Source organism: Hirundo rustica, chromosome 12, assembly GCF_015227805.2.
Source record: "Hirundo rustica isolate bHirRus1 chromosome 12, bHirRus1.pri.v3, whole genome shotgun sequence".
NCBI lineage: Eukaryota > Metazoa > Chordata > Aves > Passeriformes > Hirundinidae > Hirundo > Hirundo rustica.
In genome coordinates this window covers 14,253,224-14,273,047 of record NC_053461.1, presented here as the reverse complement: position 1 = coordinate 14,273,047, position 19,824 = coordinate 14,253,224, and the positions used below count along the sequence as shown (strand labels likewise).

General features: G+C 49.1%; 1 protein-coding gene across 2 annotated transcripts in view; it reads left to right on the top strand.

Annotated features, from left to right (window-relative positions):
* The first annotated feature begins 4,650 nt into the window (after positions 1-4,650).
* Positions 4,651-19,824, top strand: part of PRICKLE2 (prickle planar cell polarity protein 2) — a 103,984-nt gene continuing 88,810 nt past the window's right edge. Inside the window, exons 1-2 of one of the 2 annotated variants that reach the window (XM_040076149.2) lie at positions 4,651-4,741; positions 5,428-5,513. Coding sequence is in view for 1 of the 2 variants with exons in the window: in XM_040076141.2 (XP_039932075.1) it covers positions 5,100-5,141; positions 5,428-5,513 (128 nt within the window). In the remaining variant the exon portion in view is untranslated. Of the gene's footprint in view, positions 4,742-5,099; positions 5,142-5,427; positions 5,514-19,824 lie in introns of those variants that run through there. The other variant, XM_040076141.2, reaches the window with a different exon arrangement.

The window sequence follows — 19,824 nt, the reverse complement described above, 5'->3', positions numbered from 1 at the left end:
TTAATCAAAATACCTCAGAACAGAGAAATCCAATCAAAAAAGTAGTAGCCTAATAGTTGTGATAAAGAGCATTCAGAAGATGTATGGTGATCTACAGAAACTTGTAGAAGGGTTTGTTTAAGTTGCTAAGCCCACTCTGTTGCCATTTGTGACATTTGAAGTGTGTGTTCTGCAAAGCAACCGTGTATGAAACGTTCAGAGTGAATCTGACCATTACGTGCCTGATGGAATATGCCCCAGAAAATCCTACGCAGTGCAAAAAAAATTTAAAACTGAAGTAACATAGCATGATTCATCCCGGCCTGGGTTCCTGTTATGCACAGCACAGATTGAAATCCCATATTCCCCACGTCAAACTGGGGTTCATGCACAGCCTTTTCTGCCTGCAGTAATTGCAGATCTTGAAGCTGGAATGAGCGGAAACACTGAGCACTCCTAAAAGACCCTCATGGGGGCACATTTACCCAGGAAGAAGGAGGCTTGGTGGAGGAACGATGCAGCAAATTAGATGCCTGGTCTCCAGCACACTCCTTCAGCAGCTGTGGCACTTAGAGGTATTTTAAGCCCTCCTTTTGCTTTTTGAAAGGCTTCGGACAATAACTTCCTAATAACAGTCAGACATGTATTACCTTCAGGGAACTAGATGGAGACAGGATTCATGTCGAGCTGTAATTCACCTGCACAGGCTGCTGGCAGGAGGAACCACGAGGGGACTGAGTCCGTATGTAGCAGCCAAATTCCTTGACATCACAGAGGGGAGAAATGGATGGGTCCAGCATCAAAATGAGAGCTGCTTTCTGCCCTAGTCCAGGCTTTCTGTTGGTGCTACCCTTGCCTTGGTGCTGATGGTCAGAGCTGGACTGAGGCACAGGGGTGTCAGAGCTGATGGAGGGATGCTGAGAGCTTCCTGCATGTGAGTATTTTGGAGGTGATCTCCTGACATGAGGCATGGTTTGCAGGATAGAAGAGCCAGGGGCACTTTCCTGGAAAGACTAGCAAATTTTCCTGGCTTCACACGCAAAACTGTTTTGTCTGCCAGCTAACTCCCATCCAGAATTGCTGGACCAGAGCTGGAGGCAGACTTTCCATGGTCTTTGGTGGCACAAGTTGTTCCCAGATTTCCCATCCCCTGGTTGCAGCTACTGCTGTGGACCTGCAGCTCCTCTTCCTGGGTGGTAAGGACTGCCAGCAGGGCTTGGACAGAATCACTGCTGCTATTGCACATCCTGGTGTCCCACATGGGATGGAGGTCACCAGGAAAAAGAGAGCCCTAATGACAGCTCTGCTCTGCATCCCAGGCTGCTCTTCTGCACAGATCTATCCCATGCCAGTCCCTGTTCCACCTACCTTGTGACCAAAAGCTAAAACAGGAGCTGTATTTTTCCTTTCCCTGAGCTCTTTGATTTTCATCATAATTATTTCTGTAGTATCAGGTACAACAGGGAGGAGGAAGCAAAGAGCATCCCTGTCATTTCCCTCCTCTTGGCCATCCACAACTTCAAAAGACAAATGGGTCCAACTCACAGTGCATGAAGCGAGCAATTTGGGTTTTAAACTGGTTTAGTCATGAGAAAGGCTGGAAGGAGAGTCATCCCTAGGCAGGTTTGATTGAAACAGGAATGGGAGGGGAAGATGACGTATGGAACAATTTAAGTGACAGCAGAAACAATAATTTGTCAGACAAACTGTCTAGCATGCATTATACATATGTGTCTGTTTCTGAGCCTATTTGACAGCAGTATCTGACACCCCCCACCTCCAAGCTGAGTCTTCCTCCACACAAGAGGAAAATCTCCATGTCTATAAAAATAATAATGCAAAATCCCCTTTTGAAAGCAGCTGTCATGGTAGCACAGGTAGGGCTGGAGTTGTGTTGCTCTCCCCTGCCCACCCAGCCATGCCAGGATGGTGCATCATCCCCTTTGCACATGGTGAGAACAAAGGAGTGGGAGTTTATTTCCTGAGAGATCTTTACTCTTGGCAGCTTTTCTGGGGGAGGAAAGAGGAGCATTCAGGCCAATGAGATAATGTATCCCCTCCCTTTCCCAAATGCATCCCAGAGATTATGTTCTGGCCTGGCTGTTTCCTTACGGAGATGGAGCATCTGAGCATCCCTAAAAGTGGATGGAGTCCTCCCAAATAGCCTTTCATTTACCCTGGATGTCTCAGACCAGAGAGAAATTGCTGTTTCCATGAGATATTGAGGTGACCAGGAGTCCTTAAGGACCAGACTTCACTGGGGTCTGGGCTACCTGAGCATTTTTCTGGCTCTGCATGGACCTGATCTCCCCAGATCCCTCGGCAGGCACAGCAGAGCAGAAGCAGTGAGCACCCCTTACCCCTCTTATCTGCATCTTCTGCACTCCCAGGCTGAGCTCTCATCTTCCCTTTTCTGAACACACTGATGCAAGCAAGCCTTGGTGCTCAGAGCCTCCCCCTTTTGCTTGTGCCACCCCCTGTGCCTCCAGTAACTGCTAGCATGAGCCTGGTGGATGCAAGCATGCAGGGTGACAGGGAAGTTTGGTAGCTTCATGAACAACTTGGGATGGAGGAAGGGGACCAGCCAGCCTTGTTTTAGGTAGCAATTTAGGACCTTGCATCTTCATCAGAAGACTGGAGCTGTGATTCAGAACAGCCACACCTCCAAGGAATTTATCCTCCAACTTTGACTTACATTTGCTGTTTTAAACTCATAGCAGATGTCCTCACCAGCCCTGTTATTGAGGGCGCACAGCATCTCTTGCAACAGCAGAGCAATTAAAGAGGATTTGCAGGTCACCTTTAAAGCATTTCCCACAGCACGTTGAATCTTGTTACAAGTCCTGTATCCAATACTGCTTTTATCTCAGCAGTTTTAATTGGAGTTCTAAATATTCTGAATCTTATGCAAGACACCCAAAGTGCTGGAGATTCTCAGGCCCTCTCTTGCATGGCACCCATTCCCTGAATTCCCACTGTCCTTCTGCAGAGATAACAGTAACTCAGCACCCTGATAATATATTCAGCACTGGATAAAGGCTGTAGGTAGAGATGCTTCAATATGAGGTCAAACCCCACAGTTGCCTACTGTGTGATGAAATGTATACTTGGAGAAATCGCCTCTTCCCTTGAGAGTTTATAATATATTCATGCACCACTGTATGAGTTGGAAACTGGGAGAGAAACCAAGAAGGAAAATGATGAGGGTATTTAGCAGAAGAGAGCAAAAGAGGGAAGCTTGGAGGGTTTTGGAAAGGTAAAAATAGCAACCACAGAAACACAGAGCAGGGAGCATTCAGTATTTTCCCAGTGCCATGAAGAAAGCCTGTGAAAAAGGAAATTTTTGCCATGATAAAATTTTCTATGTGGAGGTGGGGGGTTGGGTTTTTGGGGGTTTGTTTGTTTGTTTGTTTGGTGGGGGCTTTTTTTCCCCCTTGGGTTGGGTTTGCTTGATTTATTCGGGTTTTTAAAGGAAGCATTTATGGCAGGAAAGAGTGAAAATCTCCCCAAAACTTTTTACCTGAGACTCTTCAAAAGACCACCCCAGCTACACAGCTCCCAGCCTCATTTAAGCCTTGCAGGGAGGAAGATACAAGAGAAAAATTGACAAAAATGAGAAGTGATTAAAGGAAAAAAAGAAATTATCAAAGGGTTACTATTTTAACCAGCTGTGAGGCAGCAAGGCAATGGAACAAAGAGGCAGGGAAGGAGGAGAAGGAGCTGACAGGATCTGCAAACAAGCTCAACCCCGGGTGAAGCTGTGAAATGCTAATGATGAAGCTGCTCCAGCCCCACTGGGGAAGAGTTTCCGAGGAGCCCTGTGCTCTGTGAAGCGTTTGCTGCTCCTCCTCTCCCCACGGTTCATTTTGCTCTGCCTTGCACCAGACGTGCTGTTTGATTGTAAACCCAGAGGCACGGGGTGGTTGTTGGCTGTGGGCATTGCTTTTAGTGCACTGTGAATATGACAAGAGTGGGCTGACGCATGGGCACCCCCACAGCTCCCAGCCCCATGGATGACAGGCTCCCAGCCCCACGGATCCCAGCTCACAGCCTCATGGATCCCAAGCTTCCTGCCCCACGGATCCCAGCTCCCAGCCCCGTGAAACCCAGGCTCCCAGCTCCACGGATCCCCAGCTCCCAGCCCCACAGATCCCAGCTCACAGCCCCATGGATCCCAGCTCACAGCTCTACGGATCCCCAGCTCACAGCCCCATAGATCCCAGCTCACAGCTCCACGGATCCCCAGCTCCCAGCCCCACGGATCCCAGCTCCCAGCCCCACGGATCCCAGCTCCCAGCCCCACGGATCCCAGCTCACAGCCCCATGGATCCCAGCTCCCAGCTCTACGGATCCCCAGCTCCCAGCCCCACGGATCCCAGCTCACAGTCCCATGGATCCCAGGCTCCCAGCCCCACGGATCCCCAGCTCCCAGCCCCACGGATCCCAGCTCACAGTCCCATGGAACCCAGGCTCCCAGCCCCATGGATCCCAGGCTCCCAGCCCCACGGATCCCAAGCTCCCAGCCCTGCTGGCCCACAAGCAGCTCAGGAAGGACCGTGAGCTCCGGAGCTGTAACAGGTGCTTTGTGTCCCGGTCCAGCAACTCAGGCCTCAAATATATTTCCTGTGACAGTGTTTTTCCTGCACCCTGCTCGTGTTTGTGGGCGAAATCTGTTCTCCATGAAGAGGGGATCAGACGCCCGGCAGGAACCCTGGATGATCGCTCCCTGCCTGGGCCAGAAAAATCCCCCTGCACAACACAGGTAACCTCAGCCCTGCTGAGCCCCACCTCTGTCCTTCGGGGAGTTCAGCTGCTTTATCGCCACCCGAGCTCTGGAGCGTAACGAGGACACTGCGCTGCCCGCCCCAGAGCGGGCCGAGCGCGGGGCTCCTGAGGGCGGCGGGGCCGCGGCCGGCGCCGGGCAGGGCTCGGCCGGCGCGGCCGACTCTGAAGGGGAGCGATGACAGCGGGGCCCGGGGGGCCGGGGCGGTGCCTGCCGGGCCGAGGGGCGGGTGAGGGGCGGGAGCGCGGCCGAGGGGCGGGACGGGCCCGGACGGGGCGGCCGCTGCTGCCGCGCACTCGGGCTGGGCTGCGCCGGGCTCCGCGCCGGGAGCGCTGCCATGTTCGGCCGCGGCTCCCGCAAGCGGCTCTCCAGCCGCTCGGTGAGTGCCGGGGGGTCTCTCGCCCCTCGCCCTTGGCCCCCCGCCCCGCCTCGCTCTGCTCCAACCTGTGGCTCCGTCCCGCCGCCCGCTCCGGCTGCGCCCCGGCGGGTCCCCGCCGCCCCCGTGTGCCGCTTGCTTGGGGCGCGTCCCCGCTCCGGCCCTTCCCCTGCCCTCTCCCAGCCGTGCGGGTGCCTTTCCCTCGGGCGTGCCCCTTTCCTTATCCCCCGGGTGCCTGTTCCCGTCCCCCTCGTCCCGCAGCCGGCGCTGACTCTGCTGTTCCTTGCAGCTGACGGCGTCGGGGGAGCCGGAGCGGGGCCAGCCCTGCAACACCTGCGGGGACCAGTGCCCCGGCTTCGCCCTGCACAAGTGGAGGTAAGGCCCGGCGAGACCCCCGCTTATCCCATGGCCCCCGTCCCCCCCATCGGGGCTCTCCCTTCGCAGAGTTTTGCGGCGCCCTCCCAGTTCCGTGCGCATCCGGGGTGCAGGTGTGGCTGTTCGGGGAGCGTTCGCCTTGGTCCGAAGCGCGTTGCCCACCCGCGGTGGGGGTTCTGGGGGCACGGGTGTGCCAGCCCCACGCGGGTGTGCCCGTGGCCGCCGCCGGTGCGGGGCGCAGCAGGATCCAGATGCGGGACTGGGGTAACTGGTTTGGTAATTACCGACTCGCAGCTTCCCCACTGCGGTCAGGAGCTCGTCCTGCTGCTCCGGGTCGTGCCGGGGGCTGAAGCCGCCCTCACCTGTCAGGGACAACCGGGGTAGGGTGGGGTGGGAAGGGAAAACTGGGGCTTGAAGGGTTTCTGGCGGTCTGCACCAAACCGCTGTGTGAAACTCCTGCCTCCCCTGTGACTGGATTTATCCCGTCGGTGATGCCAAGCAGAGATTTAGCTGTTGAAAGGGATGGGGGTGTGTAGGAATGCACAAGTATTTTTGGCTATTTCTGTTGTGTCTCTTTACAAACCTGACAGTGCCGGAGCCTGCCAAGTGCAGCAAGCCCTGGCCTTCCCCTGGGTCAGCCCCTTCTCCCCTCCCCATGTTCTGCTGCTTCGAAATGAGTTCCTGCTGATGAGTGACCTGGGACTTGGTGATATTAAATCTAGGCTGTGGGCTCTGGGAGCTCTGTGCAGTCTTAGTAGGCCAGGGAGCCCTTGGCGACCTTTTAACCTTATTTTTCAGGGTATACCCTTTTCTCCAGCATCTGCCATGCGTGACGTTCCTCCCCACCTCTGCCCTACTTCTCAGAGCTGCGTCTCACCAGATTAAAGCTTGGATTCAGAGCCAGGAGGGGGATTGATATGTTCCTGTTGAGTTGTATCTTAATGTTTAGCTTTGCAAATCATCTATCCCTCTGGCATTTTCCCTAGGGTGTGGTGGGACAGGTTCCATAGGCTGAGGTCTGCCCCGAGGGATGCACAGCAGCAGGTGGGGCTCGCCGCGGTCCTCCTCGGCTGTCCCAGGTTTCCTTGGCTGTTTCCTCGTGTCACTGCAGAGCCGCTTTGTAATACTTAAAAGTGTCAAGGAGAACTTCTGAATGCAGGATAAGAAGAAAAGCTGTGGTCAAGTATTTCTCCCTTGCTCCAAGGACTTGCGAGGTGCTGTGCTTCATGCTTTGTTGTGTCAGTGGGTACAACTGTACAGTAGCTTTTGAAGAATTAAGTGAATTTTGATAGCATCCCACCAGAGGCCAAATGGCCCAGCAGGAGGGGCACACAGGTACCTGGGGAGTGTCAGATGAGAGGGATGTTGCAGCTCTTTCCAGATTGTGCCCTCTGCATTGGCACACTGTGCCTCTAGGCCAGGTCCTGCCAAACCCCATGTGCACGAGCCTCCAGCCTGCCAGGACTACCCATAACCATCTCCTTTGCTGAAGAACCCCAGATGTGGGAGAGGATTTTGCTGAAACAGTTTGGATTTTTCCAGCAGCTTTCTCTCGGGAATGAAGTGGTTATGTCCCCTGGGGCAGGAGAAGGATGGGGACCCTTTGGGTATGGGTGGGGTCAGTCCCCAGAGGCATTGCAGCCTGTGTGCTCCGGGTTTGCATCCCGCTGAGCAGGTTAGACCTTACACCGGGACTCGGGACTCGATGAGCTGAGAGCCCTCCTGCAGACATTCCCATTTAATTACCTTGATGTAAGAGTAATTACGCAATTAAACCAAATAAAGGCAGCCTATTTGCCAGAACACAATAGAGAGGAAATGTGTTCATTTTTTGCTGGCCAGTGGTCTATTGATGCCAGGAATAGGTAAGCAGGCAAGTTATTCACTGTAGTTTGTAGGCTGAAAATACGCTGAGGTGCCTGTGCCCTCTGTGCAGGAGTGGTGGGGCTGCTCACCTGAACGTGCAGAATGAGATTGAAAAGAAACAAGGGTTTGCAAGGAGATCCTCAGATTAGGGGTATAAATCCAGATCAATTGACCAGTGGAGATTTATAAGGCTTTTTATAATCTTTTGACAGCAGAATTTTGCTGATAAATGTTGATGGGATGTTTTTGCTTCAAAGATGCAGAGTGGTGATAACACTTGAGGGAAATGGAATTTATAAACTTGCAGACACTGAAACCATTGCTGAGATAGGCATAGTCTATACCTAATTATGCTGGACTGTGTATTTTCTACTTACCTGTGCTTTAAGGTGTGATCTGTGCAGGCACTCCCGCAAGCAGGCAGATTGCTTTGTTAGACAGTTAAGATTTCTGTGCTTGTTTGTTGCCTTAAAAGCCACTTTTCTCAGAGATGGCTCTGAGTGTTCGTTGAATTTATCATTCCTGGCAGCACAGGCATGCTTCCTGAGGCAGGGAGACCTCTTGAAATAAATTATATTCTGCAGAACTGTTTTCAGAATAAGCCTAGTCTCTGTACTGCAGATGATGTGCAAAATAAGATGAAATGAGATTGTTAAATAATTAAATAATGTCCCTGTTTTTTGAGGTTTGTTTTTGAATCATCATAATTTTGCTCTGGAATTATAATCCCACATTCAAGGTAGTGGGTGAATTATCCTGTAGCAGTGTCAGTATATTTAATGCTAATCTAGTGGAAGCAAGGAATTGAAAACACCTCGCTTAAACTAGAGCCTACATCTTACTCCCTCAAAGCTCTCTTCTGCACACCACAGAGCTCCTGTTGTAAGGCAGAAATTCAATTTTTAGTTTGGTACATCTTTTAGCCTTAGAGAAGGAAAAGTAAGTGGTTTGTCTGAGGAGGCTGACGATTGAATTCCATGAAGTCCATGAAGACACAGCTATCAAACTATAACCAGTAAAACCCTGAACTTCTCATGGCCCGATTAGGAAAACGACTCCTTCCTCTCCTCTCATCGCTTTCTGCTGTGGTGGGTTGTCAGCAGAGTGCAAAAGGACTGAGTTCATCTGTGTGGGCTCCAGTCGGGAAGATGGAAATGGCGTAACCAAATCCTCATTAATAAAGGTGGCTTTGTGTGGAAAAGGGGAAATCAAATTCAATAAAAATTGAACTCCTTAGGAGCCCCGTTGCTGTTTTCTAATCAGATCTGCATTACATTAAACTGTGTGCCATTCAGCTTGTTAACAAGCTTTGGCATTAAATAAAGCTGTCACTGGAGTTTGGTGAATGAATAGCCATTAGGAGTGTCTTTTGCATAATGTCTTGCAGAGAAAAGCCTTCCAGGGAGGTGGTCCAGGAGCAAGGAAGGGAATTTATAGCCTAGTACCGGTGCAATTAGTGTGAATATGCAAACCTTAAAGGTGACAAATGGTTGGCTTTTGCTGCTGTTAAGCTTACTGTGAAGAACTAATTTCAGATTTACTCTGGGTGAAGTAAAATTACAGCCTTAGTGCCGCAGTTAAAATAGTGGATCCTTCGTGCTGGAGGTTGGCATGTGTTTAGCACACGGAGCCATGGTTTGTTTTCTCCTGGAGAAAGCCTTGCAAAATACTCTTGCAGTTCAACAGATCTTGCTGTTCCCTGCTCTCTGCCTTCTCCAAATCCCACCAGCTGAAACCATAGATACAGGACCCCGGTCTCAGGATGGTATTTGAGTTTTGGTGTGAGGAAAGGAGGGGATGCACCACCTGGTTAGCAAAGCCTGCAGAGGCAGTGGCATACGGCTGGTTTCTGAGGGAAGGAATTTGGATGCTGTGACAGAGAAGACAATTTTAAAAATAGAGTCTGAGAACCTTTGGAGAAGTCTTTGTTGCCATAGTTATTCTTCTGGTTTGCAGAAGCATTTGAAAATCAGTAATAAACATGACATAAAGACAAAGAATTGTTTGCTGGGGTTTTAGTTTCACTGTGAGATTATGTCTTACATCTATTCTTGGAGCATCTTTTTCCTTGCACACGTCATAGAGTCTTTGTCCCTTGGAATCACATTTTGCCAGGGAGATTGCTTCTCTTCATACGCTGCTGTCACACATCGTGCTCTTAATATCAGTGGTGTGTGTTTGTATAGCACACCGTGACTGGCCCTTCCCTTCCAGGGCAAATTTATGTGACCTGATGTAGTATTCAGTAATATGCCACATTAACACATTTTGCTGCATACTGTTGTTTTTATTTATTTCCATAACTCAGCATCGTGCTGTAATCTACTGCAGTCAGTCCCGCTGAAGTCTGATCTCATCTGGCCTTATTGGATCGGGGAGCGTCTGCAAAGACAAACTTTTCATCTTCTCAGGAGAGATCTGCCAGGTGATGAGCCCAAAGGGTTGTGGTTGACCACTGGATCACAAAAACCTATGGACAAGGAAAAGAGACTCGTGTCATGAGAAAGTGGCCCAAAACGAGGTGGTGGACCAGAAGCTCTGTGGTGTTTGATGTTGTTGGGCGATGGTGCACAAGTCGCTTTGCAACTCCCTTCTCTGCCCTGTTGACTGTGGGCAGGGAGTTGCTGGTGGCAGTGGATGTTTGTTTTGTTTGTGTGTTTGTTCAGTGCCCAGTGCTCTGGAGATTGCTGTGAACAAGCAATGAGAAGTTCCGTGTGTTTGTAGCCTTTGTCTGCATTCCCACTGCTCTGATCCTGCCCATAGGAGGTACACCACAGCAGGCCCCTGTATACATCCCTGAGTGCCTTTAGGTCTCCAGTTTGATGCCTAGTTCCTCGTCCAGAGAACAGAAACAATAATATTTATAACACAGCACACGAACGAATAGCACCGAACTCTGAAGCATTTGTTTCTACTTCCAAAAAAAAAAAAGTACAGATTATTGCTTCCATATGTTTTCAGCATTTTTCATAGGTTATGTCTCTTGCACACACACACTCCCAGCTTTTCCCTGGCATGAATAACAGGCTTTGTGCCTCTCTTCTTTAGGATTCAGATATTCTGCACTTCCTTGCATGTTTATTTGAAAGGATTTGGAGATGTGAGAATAGCAATACCTTATCTTGAATGGGCTGATGATCCTATCACTGCCATGGTGAATTGTGCTGGCCTGAATTTAGAAAATTCATTATTTTGCAGTTGGGAACCTGCTGAAATGGGCAAAATTCAGCCAGTGCTGGTCTAGCCCAGTGCAGATCCATCACAACACTCCTGGGGTGAGTCCCTAAGCGACTGCAGAGGGCTAAGGATGCTGCTGTCCCTAGGGTACCTGTGCCTGAGCCTAGGGGTGGGCAGGAGTCACCTGCTTCCCAAAGATATTGGCACGCTGGCAGGGAGGATGGAAGAAAAAAAAAAATCAAAGGTTGGGTTTGTTTGCTGGTTTAAAAGCCTTTCACAAAGCGGCTGGTATCAGTAGCTTGTTTTTAGTTTATTTTTGTGTACTTATTTGGTAACAGGTTCAGAAAGGAGAAGCCATTCCCTGCCAGGTTCTTCAGGGGCAGTCAGTGCCCTTCAGCCCCTGTGCCCAGGGTGGTTTCATGGGGGTGGCTGCTGGGTGCACTGGAGCTCAGCTCAGGGCAATGCTGCAGTGTGCCCTTGGCTTGGCATCAATGACTTCAGCTGTCCTATTTTCTTATACCTGAGAGATGAAACACTTGTGTAAGTGTTTGGAAAATCAGGTCTGCTTTTTGGGGGGGCTTTTCACCCCTGTGGTAGTAGGGAGTGCAAGGGTAAGGAGTGATGGCTCATGCTGCTCCCACAGCTCTACCAAAGGGCAGCCGGGTCTTTGGAATGGGGGTTTGGATGGATTGTGGTGTAGGTATCAGCTTTGTCTTGCTTTTGTCCTGCTCTGCGACAATTTTTTTCCTAAACGTTGAGTGCGCAGCTGCGTTTAAGGAACTCCCCACCGTTTTTTCTGACTTGTGGGTTCCATTTCTTTCTGTCCTGCTGCTGAAACAGCGCTTGAAACAGCACTTAAAACAGCCAAGACTGATAAGGTATCCTGTTTGTGTTGGCTAGGAGACACAGTATTCACATTTCCAGAGCATTACAGTGTCAGAGGCAGTGTTGTCCCTGGCAAAAAGCCTAAAATAAATTCTTTAATTTTTTGTATGCAATGTACAAAAGAGCAGGTGAGGTATGTACTCGTTTCCGGGCAAGCCCAGGGAGCCTGTTTGAAGTCCTTTACAAGCCACTCAGGATTGTATTGCAAGAACTCAAAGGAGTTTGGACACTTGTTGATTGAATTTCAGCTGAGCACAGAGCCCTGCTCTGCAGCTGCTCTGACTGGAGCTGCTCTGCCCGGCTCTGTTGCCCCTGAGCTGCCAGCAAAAGCCAGAAAAGCAGAATTTCTCCTAGGGAACGGGCAGTGTGGGTAGATTTTCTGTCTGTTCTGAAGTGGCCTTGTGCGATTCTATTTTTGTGAATGGTGTGAAAAAAAACACTTACAAGCTGTTGCGGGATTTGGGCTGATTTTTGGGGTTTTTTTCTGTTTCTGGTGTGATTTTCGATTACACTGATGATGGATAGCTGTCTGCAGAGCAGACACACTGAATTCTGAGTGTGCGATATTTTACTTCTAAACAATTTTAAAATATGGTTGGGTTTGGGGGGTTTGTTCGTTGTTTGGGTTTTTGTTTGTTTTTTTTTTGTTTGTTTTTTGGGTATTTTTGGAAAATGACTACAACTAATTTTTTTTGTTGTTTGTTTGTTTGTTTTGAAAATGACTACAACTATTTCTTGGTATGCAAAGATTCGAATGTTACCTGCCTGCTCTGACTGCGTGGGGTTTGCCATCACAAAGGCAGAATTTGGCTGGGGAGTGCTTTCGTGGTGCCTCAGCCACGGGGCTGCACTGCTGGACACTGACAAAGCACAGTTCCCTCGTGCAGCCTTTCGAGATGGATTTGCCCGAGAGAGACCCACAAAACCGGGAAGCAGGATGGATTGGCTTGCACTGGGATCTCCTGGAAGCAGCCAGCCGTTGGTGCTGGAGGCTGCAGTCATGGATTTGGGAGCCGTGCAGGCTGTGATTTAGTGGGACGTGCTGAACTGCTTTAACAGCTCCGTGCTGCTGGGTGTGTAAGGTGCTGAGCTCCCTGTGCATCCACCCAAGCCCAGGGACATGGGTTTAATCGATTGTTGAAGCCTCTTCTGAGCTGATGAGAGGGAGGAGGTGGGAGATGAGGAACTGCCCTGGTCCTATGACATGCAAAGCCGAGCTGTCATGCCTGCCGTCGGCATCCTTATCCCCTCACGGAGGTTTCCTGCCCCGCCGGTGCTCCTGGCCCGCTGCACAAGGAGCGCACAAGGATCCCCACGGCATGTGTCCCGCTGGAACCCGGCGGTGCTGCGCTGCGCTGCGTGGGGCGTGTGTCGGGCAGGCAGGAAAACTCCTGCTGCTTTAATACAGAGGGTTTGCAACACGCCTTTGTCAGCAGCGCGGTGTGGCATGAAAGAAAAAGCTGCCAGGCACCGCTTTGGTGGGATCAAGGCCGGAACCCGGGATCCCCGCTGGAGGGGCCGGGCGCAGCTCTTTGGCTGACGCCCACTGGGCGCTGCCCTCTTTGTTGCTCTCGACTGTAGAGAGTCTGTTCAGTGTTTTCAAGAGTTTTTCTTTGGTTTTGTTCGTTTTCTGTTTGCCTTTAAAAAGTCATTCTGCAGTCTTTTAGACTTTTTCAAAGACATTCTCCCCACCCCCTCCCCCCCAGTAATCCATCCTTATTACACCAGTGAGTCACTCTTCAAATAATGAATTGCGTTTTCATTGTCTGGCTTGTAAGTCTATCACCGAGTTTAAGGATGGCCGATAGTATCTTCTGAGACCTTTGGCAGCTGGCTTTGCAATTTGTGGTGCTCATTTGGGTATTTGCTTTTTTCTCCAATGAATAAATCTCCCAGCCGTGGTGGTGGAAAAGCCGGACTCTTCCTGTGCTCGTAGCATCTCTGCGGTCACTATCTAATGTTGGAGGAATTTGTAACATTAGCAGAATTGTCTGATGTGAGGAAAACTAATTTCAGGATAAGCCTCATGAGCACGGCTGTAAAGAACGTTTTCCTCATGCTTGCACACCCCAGACACGCATCAGTGCAGCCCCAATGGCCAGAACCTTTCTCAGTTCTCCCGTGCTCAGGCCAAGAGGTGTACAGAAAGCTCAGGGTGCTCCTCTCTGCTGCTAGAGAAGCTGTTTCTTCCCACGTGTGGCTCTGCTCTTCACAGGACCCTGATACCAGAGCTTATCACTTGGGGAGCTCAGTGTGACAATTATTATTCTCACTGCGGAGGGAGACACTTTGTACTCAGCCACTGCAGCAAATATTTCATCCGCTATCCATCGTCCTTGTGTGGACGCTGCCGCTGCGGTGATAAAAAATCATAATGGCTGCTCTTGCTGATAAGGGGAGTGCATAAGTATAATTATTGAAATCCCTGTGCAGAGCTCTGTGGATGGATGGAGAGTCCCTCTCCCTGTGAGGGGTTTCTGTTGTTCTGGAGCCTGTTGGGGAGAGCACAAGCCTGCAGCTCCTGGCAGCTGAAGTGGGAGCTGCTCGGACACAGCTGTGAGCAATTAGTAAAGGATGTCTTTTCCCGTCCCTCCACTTTCTTTCCTCCTCTCCTCTTTGAAACCAAGTCACAGGCTCCAGGGAGTCCAGAGGAAAGCTCAAGCAGTTGGGGTTTGAGATGCTCCTGGACCAGCTCAAAGGTGGCCACTGCTCAGTGCATTCGCATTCCAGCAGCGGGGTGAAGGTCTAAGGATCCAACCCAACCTTGCAGGAAGCGTACTGCAGCCAAGGAGCCAGAGATTATTTAGATCAAACCAACAAAAAAATATTTCCATGGCAGCAGTAACCATAGGAAACCTCCTCAGCATGTCTTGGGTGGTTCCTGTTTCCCTGCCTTCGTCTGTTTGCTTTGCAAGCGGAGCAGTGGTTGCAAGTGCCCCCGATGTCACCAGGAGTGGCCCATGAGCCCTGCTGTCCCCAGGGGCTTGGCAGCCACACTAGGGATTGTGTCACTGCCCCTTGTTTTCTCTTCTGCTCTAGTTGGTAAAAAGATGCCTTGAGAGGCTTCTTTAGGTGCCATAAAGTCTCAAAGCCACCTCTATACCTGGTGTCAGCTCACAAATGTGTGTTTGATCCTTAAATACCCAAGGCATAAAAGCGAATTGTCTCCCAGGGTCCAATTCTTCTTCTTTTCTATAGCGTCTTAGAAAGATGCTTTTATATTCCCTCTGGCTCAGCTAGTGATGCTTGGCCTTCAACCAAGACAGGGAATCTAGGACAAGAATCCCTGAGAAGAGCAAGATGAGAAGTTATAAAAAAAACACAGCGTTTTGTTGGCAGAAAAAAATTGCTGGTAAAAGATTTTGTTTAAAAAAATAATCTGGAATATTTTTGATCAGCTTCACGTGGACTCATTTACAGAGGGTATAAGAGGAGGCTTGTTTCCCTGGGTAGTGCCTCCTCTAGGAAATCCAAGCTGTGAAGTGAATACAAATGCTGGAAATGGAGAGGTTTTGCAGTGAGTCTCTGGAAGGGATGAGGAACCAGTTGTTCTGGTGTGACTGTGCTGATTGACAACCAGCTCTCTGACCCGACAGGGACAGGGTGGCTATGTGGAAACACCTGGGGGCTTGGGCATCTCAAGCCACACCCAAGGGTGCTTGGACCCCCCCTGTCCCCTTCCCACCCTCCGAGGGCAGTGTGGAGGTGTCCTCACAGAGCTCTGCGGAGCAGATGGGCCCTGCTTGCAGAGCTGAGGTACTGCACAGAGACAGGTTAAAAAAAGATGTCTCCTTCTGTGGGAGCATGACACAGGGAGAAAATACATCATGGTGCAAGTTACTGGGATTTTGATGCTCGTGTAGCAGACAGTGCTGCTCTGATCCCTCCAGGCTGTTGGGTGCTTGTTGCAGCAGGGTTTGCTCTGTAAGGACCTGGCTGCTCTTTGACCTGTCTGCCTTGGGTGGAGGTGGAGCCCTGTGCAGAGATGCTGCTGGGCTCGGTGTCCCCTATCTTGCCCTGACTCTTAGCAGATGATTTAATCCCTATTTTTACCAAACCCCAACTTTATCGAAGTCTGACTATTGCTTAAAATTACACATTTGAAGAAGTAGCAGCAGGACGGGGACAAAGGCTGATTTGATTCCCTTTCTCTTCTCACCTGTCAAACAGTGGGAGCACTCATCACAGTGCTGTGGCTGGGCCATATTATCTGTGGTGCCATAAAGGCCACATGTCTAAAGTGCAGCCCCTTTAAATATCGGATATGAGAAGAACTGGGGTGTGAGAAGACAATAAAGGTTAATACTCTAAAGTCAGGTTTGTGCAGCATAGCTTGGATTTTTAATATTGAGTGCATAATTTATTACAAGGTGTAGCAGTTTGAAACACATATATTTGAATATGTTTTAATATTATCTTTCCTTCCAGTAGCAGGAACTGTGCTGCTTTACAATAGAAAAATGATTTCACATTGCCACGTGACAGTTTCAGCTTGTACCTCTAATAGATGTGCGATTTGCTGAAGTGTGAAGGCTATCTGATAAATGCCTGAATAATAAAGCTATATTGTTTGTTCTGATCTCCCTTTGTCATTTTCAAGTGTATAAATAAAACATTTTCACATCGGACCCCGTGCAGTTCCAGCCCAGACTGATTTACTTTCTCCTGGTGTAACTTGGAAGAGACATGAATCTTTCAGTCTGAAATCTGGTGGCATCATTATTGCATGTTGTGCTCGAAATGATCAAATGTAATGTTAATAAATATTTTCCTCAGAAAAGTTATAAGTACATAAGGAATATTTTTAAACAAAGAGGTGTTTGTCTCATGTACAGCAGAGGGCACTCGGCATCACTGCTGTACTGCTCGGCTGCTGCTCCAGCTGCCCGAAGGGGAAAAAAATTCCTGTTCTTAAATTATAGTTTGCATAAATGAAATACTCTGTGTGTGTGTTTGCTTATGTAGGGGTGTGAGTGTGTATATAAAAAGACACAGGGTGGCGCATATATAAAAATAATCCCAGCACATAATGTAAGACTTAAATATTCGTAGTGGTTGCTGAAGTTAGGTGAAGCACATGTTGTGTTGATTAATGCTCTGCCTGCTGTTATGCTGAGCTTCAGAGGGGACTGAAGTGTGCTGAGAGGAGAAAATGAAGAGGCCCTGGCTAGTGAAGGGTTGCAGTCTTCATCTTCTTGAAGGCACGGAGTCTGTTGGCAGCCTAGGATGCTCGGAATGACCCAAGCAAAAGAAAGATCTTGAAAGATGGGTGATATTGGAGGGTGCAGAATTAAGAGTCCTTCTCTCTAGAAAAGCAGCAGATCTGGGGGCTTGGGAGTTCTGTGCTGGAGTTTGCAGTGCAGAGGTGTCGTTCCCAGCAGCACCAAAGCTTGTAGAGTTGCAAGACTCTTGTGAAAGTCCCTGAGATTGTAGAAGTCATCTGTGCAAGGAAATGTAAAATACTGAGGTTTGTGCCTGGAGCAGGAAGCAGCACTAGCCCCAAGGATGCTGTGGAAGGGCTGGATGGTGGCTTGGAGCATTGTTAGTTGGAAAATGAAGCACCTGCTTGCTAGGGGAAGGACCTTATCCTGGAGGTACTGAGGTGTGTGTTTCATTGTCTAGAGATGATCATAGAGATTGGTGCCACCTCATCTTCCATGATAAGTTTTTTCCAACAAAAATGGACTTTTTTGTGCTAAGGTACTGCCAGGGTGTGTTTCTAGTTTAACTCTTAGAGCACCTTGTGTTTTTCTTGTAAGAGGGAATAAAGAACTTCAAAGCAAAGTCCTTGATCACCTTTTGGCTGCACTGTAGTGCTGTTAAAGTGTTCTGGGCAGCTGGATTTTGTGCCAGGCTTTGGGTGACGTGTTTCATGGTAAAACCATACAATGCCGAGCTAAATTTTTAGATTTTAGTAATTAATTCAAGAGGAATTCGGATTTCCTTCTGTCTTCTCCCAGTGAGCTGCTTGCATTGTGTTTAATTTAAATCTCTCGGAGGGCTCCTGCAAGAGGCTCGAAGTGTCAACGCTGTTGTATAAAATATGGGTCTGGTAACAAGAATGAGAGGGCATGTGGTTCAAGATAACAAGTTTATGCAAAATACACAGCTGAGTGGATTTTGCTACAGAGTATCTGTGGAGTCTAATGATCAGAGAAATGTGGAAATGCCAGAGGGGCTTTATAATAATGGGTGCTAATTATGATGAGATGGATTTGGGTGGTAGGGAGTAATCCAAGATTACAGTAGTAAGGTTTTTTCCTGAGGTAGCTCCTGCTATTTGGGAGGGCAGCAGAGCTCCTTGTTACACAGCTTAAAACAGCCTCTCCGTGGGATTGTCACAAGCAGCATTTGCCCTTGGCTGGTTTTTTCACAGGGGCTTGGTACAGCTCAGACATGACATACCTAAGTAATTTCAAGGACACGAGCTGGCCCACGTGCTGCAAGGCACCTTCTGACTCAGATAAAGATGCTGTTATATCATTGTGCCTGGATAATTACTTTTCTGGAGCTGTCACTGGAGCTGGGCTCTGGGATTGGGGTGTTTTGTTCCATTATTTCTGGACTGCGTTGTTTTGGGGCTGTGAGAGCCATGGGCTGCTGCCACCACCAGTTAGATGCTCCTGCCTCTGCTGGTGGGCTGGGAAGTACTGGGAGAAGGCTACTGGGAATGAGCTGTTGCAGCTCTGGGATTGGGACCAAAAGCAAATCACAATGCCACAGCCTGGACCACAGGACCCTGGTTCTGCCGTGATGGCTACAGGTTTTTGGACAGGAGCACATGTGAAGAGCCAGGCACAAATCTGCTCCTGCTGCTTGGCTTTTCCTTTCTTTAAGGCTTTGCTTTAAGGTTTTTTTCAGTGCTGACCATGCCACACAGCACTGGACTTAGCACACAGTGTGCCCCAGGTACCAGTCTCCTTGGGAAACAGTGGTTGTGAAATGTTTTGTTGTTAACAGAGATGTGGCAATGCAGAGCTTGGAAAGCTGTACTTGTGAATTGTCCAGCCTTATGCTGGAGACCGGGAAGCCTTAGGACTCACTTTAGCCAGTGTCAATAGAAATGAAACTATTTAAATACACAGTTAAAATATGTTGTTATGTTAGCATGTGGACCTCCATGCAAGCTTGCTCTTTAACTAGATCAATTAAAGGACCCCCATGGAAGAGATGTTGGAGGCTGGTTAAAAAAAAATTCCAGTCTTAACTGCTTGTTTGCTGCTAAGTGGATTTTGGTATGAGCTGAAAGGCATAAAGGCACCTGGTTTGGGGTGATTTATCTCTACTTTGGGACTCCAAAATCTTGTAGGCAGTGGGAAGAAATGGGTTAAAAGATGGTGCATGCTTCCTTTCAGGGGATGAAATCCAGCTGCCCTGTGTGCTGGCACACAGTGCCTGAGCCCTGGTAGCAGAGAGAGTTGTTAGCGATGGCTAGCACATCGTTGTGGTTCAGCTCCACCATCTCCCTTGGCTTTTCCAGGTGATCCAGGAGCTGGAGTAGTTCATAAAAAGAGTGAGTAGCCAAATGGACCAATAAAAGGGGTTTGTGGAAAGGCCCAATATATTTTATGAAGAAAGAAATGGATCCTCTAATGTGAGGGTTGTGTCTTGTAAAATTTTGCAGGGCTGCAAGTGCTGTTAAACACTGGCTTCCTGCTCCAGCTGCTCCTTAGAGCTCACGCAGCAACTGCTGAAATTTTCCTTTTGACCTGAACTCTTCCAAGCTTGGAGTGAAATCCTGACCTTGGGGAAGTCATGTCATGAATTTCCCAGGGACCAAGAAAGTGGTCATCAGTGCGAGACCTGCAATAGCAGTCTTTGAATAAAATTTGTCTGGCCTTTGTGGGATATTTTAGGCAAAGTGAGACAGCTTTACGTCTTCTTAATGCTCTTTGATGGCAACAACAGCAGCTGGAAAGCCAAAATTTGGCCTGACCATGGCTATTGCTGGGAAATGCCTTTGTGTGATCCAGGAAATATGAAGCTGTTTGGATGTGAGCGATGAGTGAGTTTGCAGAGTGGGACGCTCCGTGCACGCGCGGTGCTTCCAACGATGGTAACCCAAGGAGTGAAATTTCAGCCCAGCACAGAGGGCACACGCAAATGTGATCAATGATTTAAATCCCACCTCCCCCAAGCTGTTTAAAGGTTTTGAAGCTGGCTGTGGCACAGGGAACTGGGGTGCCCCGCCAGCTCAGGTGGCACCGTCCATAGCTGCAGAGATCTCATCTCACCATGCCACCCTGAATCCTGTAGGATGGGGAGGCAGCAAGTGAGGCACAGCATCACTGGATGTGTCATTGAAAGGGTGAGCAGAGAGCTGCAGGAAAGCGGAAAATAAGGATCTTGCTACTGATTCATTGTTTTCTATGTCTGCACAAGA